At 36.7% G+C, this 15,540-nt stretch overlaps 3 protein-coding genes across 4 annotated transcripts; all 3 read left to right on the forward strand.

Annotated features, from left to right (window-relative positions):
• Positions 1-348: 348 nt before the first annotated feature.
• Positions 349-1,876, forward strand: LOC114722755 (carboxy-terminal domain RNA polymerase II polypeptide A small phosphatase 1-like). The gene is made up of 2 exons (XM_028908854.1): positions 349-353; positions 997-1,876. Exon 2 carries the CDS (start codon positions 999-1,001, stop codon positions 1,839-1,841), a length of 843 nt encoding a protein of 280 aa, XP_028764687.1. The 5' UTR covers positions 349-353; positions 997-998; the 3' UTR covers positions 1,842-1,876.
• A 3,592-nt stretch (positions 1,877-5,468) lies between these two features.
• LOC114722801 (uncharacterized) lies at positions 5,469-9,541 on the forward strand. Its single transcript, XM_028908904.1, has 5 exons — positions 5,469-5,785; positions 6,124-7,050; positions 7,662-7,862; positions 8,247-8,442; positions 9,106-9,541. Exons 1-5 carry the CDS (start codon positions 5,681-5,683, stop codon positions 9,288-9,290), a joined length of 1,614 nt encoding a protein of 537 aa, XP_028764737.1. The 5' UTR covers positions 5,469-5,680; the 3' UTR covers positions 9,291-9,541.
• Positions 9,542-12,271: 2,730 nt separating this feature from the next.
• On the forward strand, positions 12,272-15,092 carry LOC114722787 (transmembrane protein 230-like). Of its 2 annotated transcripts, none has more exons than XM_028908884.1 (3): positions 12,272-12,391; positions 12,724-13,069; positions 14,638-15,092. In XM_028908884.1, the coding sequence occupies exons 2-3, from the start codon at positions 12,793-12,795 to the stop codon at positions 14,715-14,717; spliced, it is 357 nt and encodes a 118-aa protein (XP_028764717.1). In that variant the 5' UTR covers positions 12,272-12,391; positions 12,724-12,792; the 3' UTR covers positions 14,718-15,092. The 2 variants fall into 2 exon arrangements, with proteins under 2 accessions (XP_028764717.1, XP_028764725.1); XM_028908892.1 differs by lacking the exon at positions 12,272-12,391 and adding an exon at positions 12,456-12,612.
• Positions 15,093-15,540: the final 448 nt, after the last annotated feature.

The following is a 15,540-nucleotide window of genomic DNA, read 5'->3' on the forward strand; positions in this document are numbered from 1 at the left end:
TGTTGATAAAACATGATATTATAAAGATTTTGACTGTTGATAAAACACGATCAAATGTTAACACATTAAGTTTAGTATTTTAAACAACATAATTGTTAAAAATAATCATTTAAAACTAATAATTTTAAAATTAAAGAATTAAAAATATATTTTTTAAAATTAAAATTTTATATAAATTAGGATACTAAATATATATTTTTTTTGTGCTAAAGCATAAGTATCTTCTTATTAGAGACAATCCTATTTGAGGTATTGTCGGGCATTAAATGTGAGCACCTCTTCCAACAGGGATTCAAACCTTGATTCACCACGTTATAAGAGACTAATTCCTTTCGTTAGACCCACCATCGTTGGTTAAATATATGCTTTTAACTTTGTGTAATGAAGTGCCCCTCTATGATACCGTTTGTTGTCTGACCACCTAAAAGTAATGAAGAGCCTCATTGTTAATTTGTTATTACCTTTTCCTGCCTTACTCCCAGACATATTCACACACACACACACGTGTGCGCGCGCGCGTGTATATTAATTACTAATCAGTTGATGAACATTTTTCTGCCAACAAATCAGTTGATAAACTTGGACAACTCATACATGAAACAAGACAAACAACAACAAAACATACCAAGTTTCACAATTGCGTGGAGGCAGGTGCAAACAACTTTCTCCTTTTGTAACTAAGATCAGTCTCAAGAAACAAACAATATCAGACATCATAGATTCATCATGGCCCCTATTTTTATTATGTTGGTTAACATATGCAGAAAACCACTTTAATCACAACAATAATCAGACGTTAGGAAACCCCCCCCCCAAAAAAAATATGTAGGTTCGGTGTCCAAACCTGCTGTTGACCGTTGCACCAGACCAAGATTTTAAATTCATTCCTGCCTCTGTGCCCCACCACCATTCATCTTCTCCCTTCTCGTCCCTCCTGTTCAGCGAAAGCCTTCTTCTCTCTCTATCTCTCTCACTCTCTAACTCCCAAGATTGCAGCGATGGTGTCGAGGAGGAAGAGAACGCCAGTGAAATCCATTAAGGACAGCCGCAACGGCCGCCGCCGCCGGCAAAAATCTCCCGTCAAACATGTAGTTGCCCCCTTCTCCGTGCTGGCCTCCATCCGACGTCGCCTCTCAAAGTTTTTCTCCAGATTCACGCGGACCGGCACTCCGAATAGTCACAAAGGATACACAAAATTAAAGAAAATGCATTCCAAAGAACAACATTGCGAAGAATCCTTGAACGACATTAGAAAGACCCTTGTCTTCAACAACCCTCTTCCACCCCTGATCTCATCTGATAAGAGAACCATCTTTCTTGATCTGGACGAGACCCTGATCCACTCCAAGACGGACCCGCCGCCGGAGAGGTTCGATTTCGTCGTAAGGCCTAGGATCGACGGTGTGATGATGAATTTCTACGTGTTGAAGCGACCGGGAGTCGATGAATTCTTGGAATACTTGGCCGCGAAGTTCGAGGTGGTGGTGTTCACCGCAGCCTTGAGAGAGTACGCGTCCATGGTGCTGGACCGGCTCGACCGGAACGGGCTGATCTCGCACCGGCTTTATCGGGACTCGTGCAAACAGGTGGAAGGGAAGTTCGTGAAGGACTTGTCTGAGATGGGGAGGGATTTGAAACGGGTGGTTATTGTCGACGACAACCCGAATTCGTACGAGAACCAACCCGATAACGCGATTCCGATCCCGCCGTTCGTCGACGATCTTCGCGACCAAGAGCTGCAAAAACTCACAAGGTTTTTTCAGGTATCTGACTACTACGATGATATGAGGACGGCCGTGAAATACTACCTTGCCGACGAAGAATGTGCTCTGGATTACTGAAAAGCCTTCAAATTCTTTTGTTTGTGTTTTTTAGAATTCTTGCTTCAGATTGAAGAGTTGAACAATAATATGTTCAATGTGAAATCGAAAAAACAGAATGGAAGTAGGAATCGATGTTGTATTACCAAAATTCATTTATTCAATGTTAGTTGCTAATTTAGCTGAAGTACACATTTCATCCAAATTATAGTTTATAGTTGGTAGCCTTACATTTAACTTCCTGATAGAGGTCTTCAAATATCTTACATAAAGTTAGAAGGTGACAACGTAAATGAATTTAATCTCCGCCTTTTCTCGAATAGTTGTTTAAGAACCAACGCCCGAACCGATTGGTATTTGGTATTATAGCTAGAAAACTTAGAGCATCGTAACGCCATTGTTCTTCAGTATGGTATTTTCTTCTTAGAATCATCGAACGTAGCTTTAACAACAATCACATTGTAATGTCCGTTTCCCAAATTTGTAGTACGCGCTTGTGACAAAAATGTGCTGTCTACAGGCATAACTAGTTCATTTTCAAATCTTATGTGCTGTTTTTGCGCCATCAACCTCAGATTTTACAATATTACGCTAACAAGTGATTTTTTGGCAGGATTAATTAATTAAATGATATATTTATATAATTTTTAAAAATATGTATGATCTCAAAAAGAATGGTGAAAAAGATCTGCACAAATCACAATATGATGTGCAATCAGCCACGTTTTGTCTTGAACCGTATATAGTAAGTCATAGTGTTTTCATTAATATTAAATAATATAATTTATTGTAGATTTTAAATATTAAAAAAAAGGCAAATACACTCTAGAGACCACTTGCCCTTCAAAATTCTGCATACCATTCTGACGCACCCGAGCACTGATTCCTCTCAAATCTCAGGATAAAATTTTACCTACCTCATTATCTAGGAAGAAATCTCATGGATGCAAAACTGCAAAAGGGTTGCTATTACATGTTATTCTCAGAACCACCCCATTGCAGCACAGATCAGCAAACCTTTCATGAATTCAAAGTAGTAAATATCTAAGCATCCTCAAAATATACAGAAAATTTTGAATCTACAGATGATGAAGGATGTGATCAGTTTATCAGAAGTTTTAATTAAGTTCTCCCATTACAAGGTTACAGAATTCCGGCTACACATAAATGGATCAAAGTTGAGCTTCTGTTGATCATCATGTTTGGGATGCAAACACCCATGTAGAGCCATTGCAAAACAGAGTAACATACCAAAAGGAAATTGCAGATCGCTACCCATTTCCAAAAATGGTTAGGGTCCATAGCTCTGAATCTCACCAAGAAAAATCTCAAGCTTCTGGATTCCCAATTTGCCTCTGAGATTCTAATTACAAAAGCCATGTTTCAAATTGAATTTCATTCAAAGATTTCAATCAGCACAAAACAAAATCAAGTACACCACTGATCTCTCCTCTATCGCTGGACATATTCAGTCAGAGAAACCCAAAACCAAAAAAGGAAAACAGCGTATAGAGCCCCGGCCAAAATTTCAAACCGAAAGGAATCTTAACACTCACTCGCAGAAAGGGGGCGTCACAGATCTTAGCCCTAAAAGATCCAAAGTGAACAGATCCTCACCGGATCAACCGCAAGAGAAAACCTGCGGAGGCAATCTCCAAGCCTCGGTTCTACTGAAGCACATGTCGTCTAGGACCTCACTGCGACACCAACTACACTTGTTCTGCAAGCACTGGGATTGCACCACCAGGTCGCCGCAGCTGAGGGGTTTGGCAGCTCTCGATCCAAATAGGCGGCGCGTTGAGTTATTCTCCGGCATTCCACGGCCGTATCGGGAGAACCCATGAGAGGGTTGGTAGAGAGAACCGAGAATAAGGAAGACGATGGGAAGCAAAATCGATGTCTTGGAGATGGGATGAGAGAACGCCATGGATTCAATGGAAGGGTCAAGATTTGAACTTGAACTTCCAGCTTCGCCGAACATAAAATAGAGCTGATGACCTCGCCTCGGAAAGCGCGAAGACAAGCCTGTTTCGACAGTGTACGGTCAGAACACCCATCATTCTCCCGTGAATGGAAAGCGGAATGCTATTTCTCTTGGATAAAACGGCACCGTTTGGATTTATTTGGCTTTTTGCGGACCGCCAAAGTAGACTCTGTGTTTTTTTTTTAATTTATTTTAAATCATTTATGAATTTATATGATAGGATATAAAAGTGATTTTTAAGTCATCTCGAATAATTTAGTGCAAGTCTTTGACAAACAAAGAAGAATAATTTAGTACAAGTCATTCTTAACCCCGTCATTGAAAATTAATAAGAGATAATTAAATCACTATTTAATTATTCTATGATTTACCTATGTTAAATGTATCATCTTTAGCTTTCATCGGCACCCTCTCAACCTACCTGTAAAAAATTATGAAAGAGTGAAATTAGAAAAAAAGTAGTTAATAATTCATCTTTTTATATGTAAAGTGACTTACAAAATCAATTATCGATTATCAAGTTTTATTAAAAATGGGTTATATAATTAGAAAAAGGCTGAGAAGAATTAAATTAGCGTTTAAGAAAGGGAAACAGGTTAGAACAGATGCGGAAATATTTTGACGAAAGTACTTTTCTTAAGGCCAAAGTGAAAGTCGCTACTTATTTTTTTTTTCTCATTTTAAATTACATTAGCTTTATTCTCCATATAAGTCATCTTTAATCATCTCACTAAAATTAATGAAGGTGATTAAATTATTAATTTTATTATCAATACATTATTTTTAATTTACCATTATTTAGCATCATAAATTAAGAAATAATTTTTTTCTTCATAATTAAATGTATTTCTAAAAATAGTGAGAATAGGGGCAATTTTAACCAAAGAAATTAAAGTCTCTGTTTAAGTCCATACTCATGAAGAAACGGAAAAAATTTTATTTAATTTTACAGACTAAAATTTGTAGCACTTAACAAAAATTTAGTTTGATGTCATTAGAATTTTCGTCATAGATTTTCAATTTTGCTCTGCAACCAACTTTGATCGATCACGAAAAATTTCGTTTAGTTTGAGTAACCAAAAAAAAAAAAAACGTTTGGTTTAATTGTGGCGCCAGAAGAGCAATCGAGTGGATCCAGACAATAATTAAAAATAAGTCGATTGTAAATTATTACCTCTTCTTTTTAATATAAAATTTTGTTTAATTTTTATTTTGATTGTAAATATAAAATCTCAATTTATTTTATCTTTTATATTTATATTTTTTTTGAAGGTAGTCTTTTTATCAATGGCAGTTCTAACCAATACATTTGATTAGTAAGGATGTTTTAGAAAAGACACTACCTATTTATTACAAATAACTAACTTAACTTCTATCTTTAATCTCCTCAAATTAATCAACAAACTCTTATAATTAGGAGTGGAGGTAGTATTTTTGTTAAACTGTTCATTTTTTAATCTCTTTTATCTAATAAAAACAAATTATGCGCGTTATCATGCATACTTTCGAATTTTGGCCCAGAGAAAAGGTTAAGGTTAATCACATGAAAAATAATGAAAAATATTAAATATTGGTTAATGATAATAAATATTATAAGAATTGGAAACGAGGCCAACGTAATTACGAGTCCAGAGCCTGTACGCAAGGAAGGCGTAAACCCTCGAGGACCAAGAGAGCTGCAATACGCTATCGAAACTCCAACTCGAATTCTATATCGCACCCTTTTCGTGTTTATTGTGAAAATTTCGATCTTTTGCGCTCAACTGATTTTGTTTTCTCAGCTGAATAGATGTCTGCAAATTCATAATTGTCGTTTGACTGATCACATATGGAGATGTTATTTGCCTTATCTGGTGCTTCATAGATTTTATGAACGATGGACGGCAATTGGAAACCTAAGAATCAAGTTGAAGGCGTAGAAGACTTGTCCACGAGGGTTTCTGATTTCTCATTTGGCGACCGGACGCTCAGTTCTCCTCCTGTATGTTTCCTTCCCGTGCCCATCCCCTTCATGTCTCTGTTACTATGGGGTGGACTGAAAATTTCTTTGATTTCTTGTCTTTTGCGTCGCTTCTGGGTTTATGATTTTGTGCTTATGGAATTTAACTCTGAATTTCTGATGTCTTTTGCAATATCTTTATTTAGGATGAGGATGTCGCATTAAAATACGAAACTGAAAGAGAACAGTATAGATAAATTAATTAAAATCACTTAAATGGAATACCATACCATTGGGTAATTAATGGTGCGTTGTCTTTTAAGACTGAATGTTTGTAGTTTTCTATTATTTATAAGGTATTCTCTTGATACTATTCACAGGGCGATGAGATGATTGGTAATCTGCGAGACCATGTTATCAAGGATAACCATGGTTCTTTTCCTACTGCTGACTTTGAAAAGGATAGTATAAATACTTCCTCGGTGTATCCTGTATTGCCCGAAGAGACATTGGAAAGAAATAAAGAAAATGTAGAAACATCAGGCAACCTTCTGAGGAGAGGAAAATATTTCTATTATGATTCTCCGCTTTATGAAGATACTGGAGTTTGGATACCGGTTTCAGTTCCGCCTATGTTGGAAGGTGAACACGAGGAGCGGGCTAGATGTTTTCACTCAAATGGTGGCTATTTTCCAGAGGGTGACTTGGGATGGAATCAATACCTTGGAGAAGAAAAGGAATTGACTATGTGGGATGTGATAGTAGAAATGCTACTCGCGGCCCGGGGAAAAGTGACTTCTTTGGCTTCAGGAGATATTCATAAATGTAATTTGTCGTGGATATCAAACCTTGTACTTGAACAAGCTTGGAGAGAGATGGCTCAAACTCTCACAGAGGTCAACTTTAGTAATGTAAAGGAATTGCTTGAAACCGAGCCTCCAAAATGGTTGCCTGATAGCTCTTCTACTTCTTGTATGCTTTGTGGTGTGCGGTTTCATCCTATCATGTGCTCACGGCATCATTGTCGGTTTTGTGGAGGAATATTTTGTGGTGAATGCTCCAAAGGACGAAGCTTGTTACCTGTCAAGTTTCGAGTATCTGATCCCCAACGAGTCTGTGATGTATGTTGTGTACGGATTGAGTCCGTACAGCCATATTTAATGAACCAGGTTAGTAATGCAGCTCAAGTGCCAACTCAGGACCTGACGGACCTCAGCACTTTGAGATCATGGCTGAATTTTCCTTGGGGACAGTCCATGGAATATGAAATTTATAAAGCGACTAACACTATAAAGGCTTATAATCAGGTAACGTCCAGATTTGAGCGCTTTTCAAGTCTAAAGTTCCTTTAGAAACCCTTTCCTACTAATTATGGGGCTGTGTTTCTTATGGACGTTCTTTGTTGGCGATAATGTGACCTATGATTCTTAGTTTCTTTCATGTATGTTGCCGTAAAGATCAAACTGAGCAAATAAGTTTGACTTAAATGACCTGCCCAAGGTTGATACTTTTGCCAAAGAACTAAATAAGATGTTTGAGAAACTGATATGTGATTTTTTGATCCTTAAACTAAAGTTTGAACATGGTTTTTTTTTTAATTCAAATTATCTGTTGTAAATTTGATGCCAATCTTTATCTTTTTATTGCTCAGTTTATAATTTCTTATTTTAGCCATAGTGATTATTTTAGGATCTGTGGAATCATGGTGTGACATATATTAAAAGTCATTTTAGTGTAGGGATACAATTATCTAAGCCAATAATGAATCATTTGTAATTTAAAAATGAAGTTTTTGGTGGTTCCATTGATGTCAATAGGTCTGTATCCAAAAATAGATTTCAATATGTCAACAGGGTGAAAGTCTACACAAGCTATGTTGAGTGAACTGAGATGTGTTTAATGAAATTCATTTTTGCAGGTTGGTTCATTAAAGCCTGAAAAGTCAATCCCTGATGTCATTCTGAGGCAAGCAAAAGGCCTTGCAATTATCACTGTGGCGAAAGTAGGAGTTGTGGTAACCTACAATGTTGGTACAGGACTTGTTGTTGCACGTAGGGAAGATGGTTCATGGTCTCCGCCATCTGCCATTTCCACACTTGGTGTTGGATGGGGAGCTCAAGTGAGATAATTAAATCTTTAATAATGTTCAGTATTTGAGCTAGCAGCCTTAATCACAAAAATACGATCACCTGAAAATTCAAGAATCAGTAACTTGTGGAAATGAGACGTTGTTCAAATAAAACTTCAACAGACTTCATTTTGTTTTGGTTTTCTTGCAAGATGGTTTTCAGCGGAAAAAATGAATAGCATCTTTTGGAATATTAAGCAATAGACAAAACTCTAGCCTCTTTTTCTGGTCACAATTTTCAAACCTTGACCTTGCCAAAGCATTGATTCTGACTTCCCATTCTACATGTAGGCTGCAAGTCTTGTAGTAATGCCCGTTTGTTAATTTCTTTATGTCTTCTGGGTTGTTGAAACTTACTTTCTGCCCCCATTATAGGCCGGAGGAGAGGTAACGGACTTCATAATTGTTCTGAGAACAAATGACGCTATCAAGACGTTTTGTGGTAATGTGCATATTTCACTCGGAGCCGGAGCAAGTGCTGCAGTTGGAACTGTTGGAAGGGCAGTTGAAGCTGATATTCGTGCGGGGGATGGTGGTCAGGCTGCTTGTTACACGTACAGCTGCAGTAAAGGTATGTATTTTTTGTGATTTTATCATGAGTTACTTTGCATCTTTGTCTAGCAATGAAAAATCCAATTTATGTGCGAGTATGACTAGTGAATGACTGATTTTTTTTTTCTCCTGAGCTACCAAGGGATGCGTATTTGAACCGGATGAGGGTAAATCATATACAATTTGAGTTCATACATATATTTGTAATGAAAGATGAGATCATTGTCTCCCCCCCCCCCCCCCAAAAAAAAAAAGAAAAGGAACAAAAGAAACCTGAGCTTTGAATTCTATCTGCCTATCTTTTGTTTCATTCTCATGAGAATGAATGAAGGTTTTCTTGAGGGTTAGAGAGAGAGAGAGAGAGTGTGTGTGTGTGTGTTTTCTTTTCCCTGCTAGATCATACTTATATCTGCTTTCCATCTCGTGAAATCTTTGTCTGCAAACATGATGATACTCACTTCATATCAGGATTGGACCTTATTTGCCAATCTGTCTGAATTGAAACAGTCTTGAACAAAACTCAATAGAACATAAGGCTGACACTAGTTAGTTATGTACATCGAACTGTTAACAATACCGAGGAAGATGTTAAACTGTGAAAGTGTTGACCTGTTTCTTTATTTCTTTTGTGGGATGACGTTGTAGTTGGATTAACCACTAGTATATTGGATATTAATTTCAGGTGCATTTGTTGGATGTTCACTGGAAGGTAGTATTGTGACCACACGATGGCGAGAAAATTCCCGTTTCTATGGCAGCCAGTCTTTGACAGCAACGGACTTGCTTCTTGGCTCCTTACCAAGGCCACCGGCTGCCGCCATTCTTTACCGTGCTCTTGAAGATATCTATTGGAAGCTTGGTGGTTGATTCAATCATTCAACAGCGCATTGCAAGCCTTGAAAAACGTACAGTTGCATTTAAAACTCAAACTGTAAAGTTAATTCTTACATGCTATTCTTTGTCATTGTAAATCTGCCGAATCTGTGGATTCGGGGATATACCCGATTCATCGGAAATATTTGGGGTCTGTTTATGTACATAATAAATTTAACCGCGTACTATGGGTTGCTTCCTCGTACACTGTAATATAACGTACATGACATATCTGCTGCTGCTTACAACGGGGTGTGTTGTGTTTGTGTTTTTATGCGTTTTCGATGAGCCGAAGCAAATTCTATTTTCTGCTAAATATATTAATGATAGCACCGTAGTAAGTTTATTTTTTTTTAAAAAAAAAAGGATGCAAGGTTGTATGTAGAAGAATATTTACACACAAAGCTTAGGAGAAAATCAAACCTTTTCTTTGGAAGGCCGCTTGGAATCATCTTCAAATCAAATACGCCTTACATGCAAAACGGGCATCCGTTAAGAGGACTTGTCCTTCTCGTTGCATTTCCATAGGCTGTTCCTTCCGTATCCTTCATGGTTGCGCATTTGCAGATGGAAGCCAGTAATAGTTACGCTGATTGGCTCGCTTACCAGCCTTCATAAGAAAATGCAACCATTATAATCTTACATGATTTGGGTGTAGTGTGTAAAGATCTTCTAAGATCTTTATATAACTTCTTACTCCCTCCGTTCCTTATTATAAGAGACAAATAACCAAATTACGTTGATCAAAAAAGCAGTTAAAATTAGTTAAGAACAATCAATGTGTAAAAAGTATAATTTTTCCCCAAAATACCCTCATTAATAAGGAGAGAGAGTATGAGAGAGAACAATTAAATTATTAAAAGAAAGAGAAGTGGGAGGGAGAGAGAGTGTAAATTGGAGATAAAATAAATATGGGTAAAATAGGAAACCAACACAAAAAAGTAGAGACAACTTTTAAGTGTCTCTTATATATAGGAACATGCCATGAGCATCAAATGTCTCTTATAATAAGGAACGGAGGGAGTATTTTGCATGATTTTTCTGTGACCTTGTATTTAATAAAAAAATGGAAAGAATCAAAACCACAATGTCACAAAGTAGGAAGCAAAGAATGCCAAGTTAACTTGGTTAACAGCATCAAACAATGGCTGGCTTGCACGAGCGTACATCCTTTAAATAAATGAACTTGGTGTAAAAGGGTTTGTTTACAATTTATTTTCAATATTCCTGATTAATTTTTTCACAATGATCCTTTTGATCTTTGCAAGAGTTTTTATATGAATAAATACTACTCCTCTGGTCTTATTTATAAGTTACTTCTAATATGTTTCACACAGATTAAAGAAAACATTAAGCTTCATTAATTCTCATTGAAAATTTAACAACTTTCCAACTTTATCCCTATTTAATATACATTATACCTCATATAAACAAAGTCAATATAATAATAAATTAGGGGTAAAATTGTACATCTACACAAAAATTTTCTCTTAGTGTCCTATAAATTAGAACCAAAAAAGATTTTCTCTCTCTACTCTATAAATAGGACCAAAAGAGTACCACTAGGGGCCTATTTGGCCTATTTGGGTGCTCCCAAAATCATGATTTGGGAGGTAAAACCATGGTTTGGGTGGGATGTCATCTAAACAGCATCATTTTTAAAAAAAATAATCTGAAACTATGGTTTGGGCTAAAACCATAGTTTTGGTGCCCAAAACCATGATTTCGGGAGAAGTGAATCTATTCTGTTTTTGGCTCAAATTAGAGAGTATGATTGTGTCTATCAGAGTAGATCTCAACAATAATATGTTTTAACATCCCTCAATTATCTTTTTTATAAACATATTTAATCTTATATCTTATAAATATATACACATATTAATTATTTATTAATTATATTATCTTATGTATTATTAATTATTTTGGTAAAAAATATTATTAATAATTTTATTCCTTCAAATTAAAATATATTATAAAATCTATCTTTTATGTAATTATCATATTAATTTATGCCTTTTTTAGTAATTTGTATATATTAAAAGTGTTTCTGATAACAATTATCCAAATACTTTCACTTCTCAGAATTATTTTTTTACAAAATCTATTATTCACAAAATCTGTTCTCCCCAAAATCTATTCTCCAGAAGCTATTCTCTAAATCATCGTTTGATTTTATCCAAACACTTCCTAGATAATAAATTCCTAATTAATGAGGTGTTTGGATAGAAACCAAACTATGGTTTTAAAAGTGTTTTTACAATTTACGAAGTAAATATATGGATGAATTTGTCTCGTTTTCTGCAAAACGAGATAAATTCATTTATATATTTACCTCGTATATTGTAAAAACACTTTTAAAATTATGATTTGGTTTTCAAACAACTCCGCAAGAGTCATTGTGGACAGTGATTCTCTGCTGATTATTGGTCGGACTGGCTAGCCAGCTTCGCAATTACTTATATCTTAATTTTCTGCTTCTGTTAGCTTGTTTTTCTTTTGATCTCTGATCCTCTTTGTCACCAGGAAAAGAAAATATGATAAATAAAAATTACACAATTAATAATAGTTGCTATGATTTCAGCAAGAGGATCCTCCTTCACAAAGGTCCAAACTTTTGCTCTTCCTTCTTCACACAGAACCCTGTAAGAACCAAGAAATCTCAAGCTTTGGGAGACCATTCCCTCACACACAGAGAGACTCACAGAGAGAGAGAGAGAGAGATATATATATATATATATATTAATATAAGGGGATGTGAAAGGAGAACGAACTATGAAGAGGAAGATAATCAGAGCATCCGTCGCGTTGACATTTGAGAAGCGGTGAGTTGTAAGGCCACGAGTATTTGAAAGTGGATGGTCACGATTAACGCTAGAAGTTAACGGTCCAGATTACTTGATGAAGCTTACCGTTTCAATGGAGATAGAGAGGCGCCGCGGAGGAAAGTGCTCTACGAGAGAAACCGAAAGCTCGTTGAATGTTCCTTACTTCCTTAGCTCTACGAAAGAAGGGCTATTAGCCACCGTCGCTGTAATTTTTAAACGTGGTTACGAGTTGCAATTGCAGTGGATCAGCTATTCCGTGTTTTAATTAAGGTATGGCTCCTCTCGCTCTCTTTATTATTATTTTTATCTGTTCTGTATTTGGTGTTTTTTATGCGGTGGCCTCTCGCTAATGATTCTGAACCTCGATTGATGGTTGGAACATGATGGGACTTTGGATTTGTTGTGATCTAATCCTTCTGGTTAGAGTGATGGATACTTTTCCATCCCTCTATTGGGAGGACCGCAAATCTTTGGGGACCTGCTCATAAATTGTTAATCTTTTCTTTCCCTTCTGCTCTTTGGAGTCAAAATTTCGGATTTGGTTCTTTCTTCTTGCTTATCGGATATAATCTAACGTAGACCTTTTCTCAATTTGGTTCAAGGGTGTCAGGGAGGCCTCTCAAGTTTCTGTTTCTTCGAATCGAAGTGCTCAGGTCTCAAGACCATTGGATATGGTAACTAGACGCAATGTTCGTTACTCTCCTCTCGCCACGGATGAGGATAACTTGATTGAGACTAGCTTGGATAGACCGTTTGATCCTCGTTTTGATTTTAGCCCAAAAGCATTGGATAAAGTTCCCTGGAAATCCATTGCTCTTGCACTCTTCTTGTTGTTCCTTGGGACAACGCTTTTGGTTATTTCTTTCTTTGTCTTCACCGGTCACATGGGTGGAGAGCGGTCTCAAGCTTATGGCCTTTTAGTCCTAGGGATTCTCAGCTTTCTTCCAGGTATGTTGGATTTGAAGGATTTTTTGTGCCCAAGATAAACTCTTTTGATTTCATACCAGACCATAGAAGTTACTGGTTTTTGTAAACTGAAACAACATATCCTTGTGGACGTTCTTATTCATATTTATGCAACAAGTACCAAAAATGTAATTAGACTCGTGCTTCTTTTTCGTTATTGTGGAAAGCTCAAACAAGCAAACCGCATATTTTTGTCACTGTTGCAACTTCAAATGAATTCAGTGAAAATGTACTTGGCGATTAGTGGAGAACCTATTGAAGTATCTAGTGATTCTCGAAATGAAATAAAGGGGACTGGGAACTGGGAAAGAACCAAAGCGCATTTGTTAACGTGCATGTGTGGTTGATAATGGCCCTGCTTGATCATTAGATCCTCCCAGATAGATCAGGTAGACACTATAAAATTTCTTTGCCCAACTAGGGAATAGAAGGTTCTCCAACTTGAAGGCTTAAGCCTCAAAGGCTTGAAACTGAAAACATAGGTCACTGTGCAGTTGGAGGAAGAATAATGAGAGGAGCTTGCTAAATGGATAGAATTCAAGATAACTGTTAAAAAATTTTATAGTGAATTGAGCCCTGCAGCATTTGTATTGCCTTGACTTGAGCTTCGTAGAACATCAGTTCAGATGTATGGCTCGCTTGTTCTGTATAGAATCATCAGATATGATATATTAGTATCCCAACCGGTACCCCTACATTACTCTTCCTTTCTCATGATGGTTTCTTTTTACATGAAGAGAAATTTCTCTAGTCATTATTGCTTAGATTCAGGGGGTCTTTGGCAGAAACCAAACAATTATTTTAAAAGTAATTTATAATATAAAAAGTAAGCGTGTGAGAAGAGTTTTGTCTCTACTTGTGTAAAAGTGCATTTAGAAAGTGCTTTTGGGGCAATCCAAACCCACCCTCATACCCTAATTACTCCTCCGTTACAGTTAGATTATGGAAGTTGTGGGTTTTTTTCCCCTCTTCCCCCCCCCCCCGGGGGGGGGAATAGCCGAATAGGGTGTGGTTTTCATTGCTACAGTGCCTCGTGGTTTAGTCTGGCATGTGTATATGGAATGATTTTTCACATTGGTGACATGTTTTTTTCGCATTTTACATAAGTATTTTCTTCTGCTTTAATGCTCTCTTCCTCAACCGTAATTGGGTCCCATCTCCAACAATAATCTGGCTTTTGCTCGCCTGGCATGATTAATTGTACCATTAGAAAAACATTCATGCTTGCTTTGTCTGTGGAATTTTGCACGGGTTGACTTTTATAAATGAATGCTAAAAACCTTTTCAAAGTTGGCTTGCGAAGGCCATTTCAGTTGCTTGGTAGGTCAGCATCATATTTTTTTCAGTCGTGCATTCCTATGGGAACTGAAGGATTGCATTGCATATTATGGTAGTCTTTTTAATGTCCCGTGTTCTCTAGTCCATAAATCAATTGCGATATTGCAGAATATATGGTTGCTTCTGCCATGCGACTATGTAGCTATCTGTTTTATCCGTCTCAATCTCTCTGTGGCTGAACTCTTAACATGCATGTGTCTTTTGGGATGCAGGCTTTTACGAGACTCGAACCGCATATTATGCATGGAGGGGTGCCAAAGGATACAGTTTTTCTGCCATCCCTGCTTATTAGGGCTGTACAATACAACTCTCTTTCTTTTGATGCCTGTTTGCTAGTCTTGTCTTAAATTATGGATGGAAAAACACCTTATAGAAATGCAGTCTTCTTTCTCATGTGGTTCAGTAATGCAGCATCCAGCTGTAAAATCCTATGCATAGCTTTCCAATTCCACTGGATTGGTCATAATTCCGCTTATCAAAATAAAACTGGGGGCATGAGGAATCCGCAGAAATGTAAAATTCATATAACTGCTTTCTTAGACCAAAGGTGGTTTTTAACTGCTTCCCTCTGTATTACGCGAGAAAAGTCTTAAACCATATCGGGATGTTGATCTGTTTAATATGTTGACCAAGAAAAAATGTGTTTAATATGGGATTAACTTTTCCTCGCGACCAGTGCAGGAGGAGCCGTGTCCATTGAATTCAGCAGCAGCCAGCCACCACAGCTCAAACGTCATTTCCGCTCAAATGCAGACAAAATAATAATCATCATGATAAATTAATAATTTAGTATAAGATCATGATGATTCCAGGGAAGAAGGATTAGATTTTTTATTGTATGTCTTGTTCTCTCCAGATTGGCAGATAATATCACTTATTCAAGCTGGGTGTCACTAATTCCTGTTGAAATTTTTTAACACGCTTCTTTTCAGATAATATTATCTTCTTGGTTATCTTTTAGGGGCACTATTTTTCCATTCATGATGCAAAAATATCTTATTTTCTAAGAATAAAACAAAACTGTAGATTCTCCAAAAATAACTGATGATTGGAAAAATAGTTCCAAACCAATTATTGTTTATAATGATCAATATTATTCTCTTTCAATGTCATCT

Source organism: Neltuma alba, unplaced genomic scaffold (genome assembly GCF_004799145.2).
Source record: "Neltuma alba isolate B1F8T4 unplaced genomic scaffold, ASM479914v2 tig00002365_pilon, whole genome shotgun sequence".
NCBI classification, from domain to species: Eukaryota; Viridiplantae; Streptophyta; class Magnoliopsida; order Fabales; family Fabaceae; genus Neltuma; species Neltuma alba.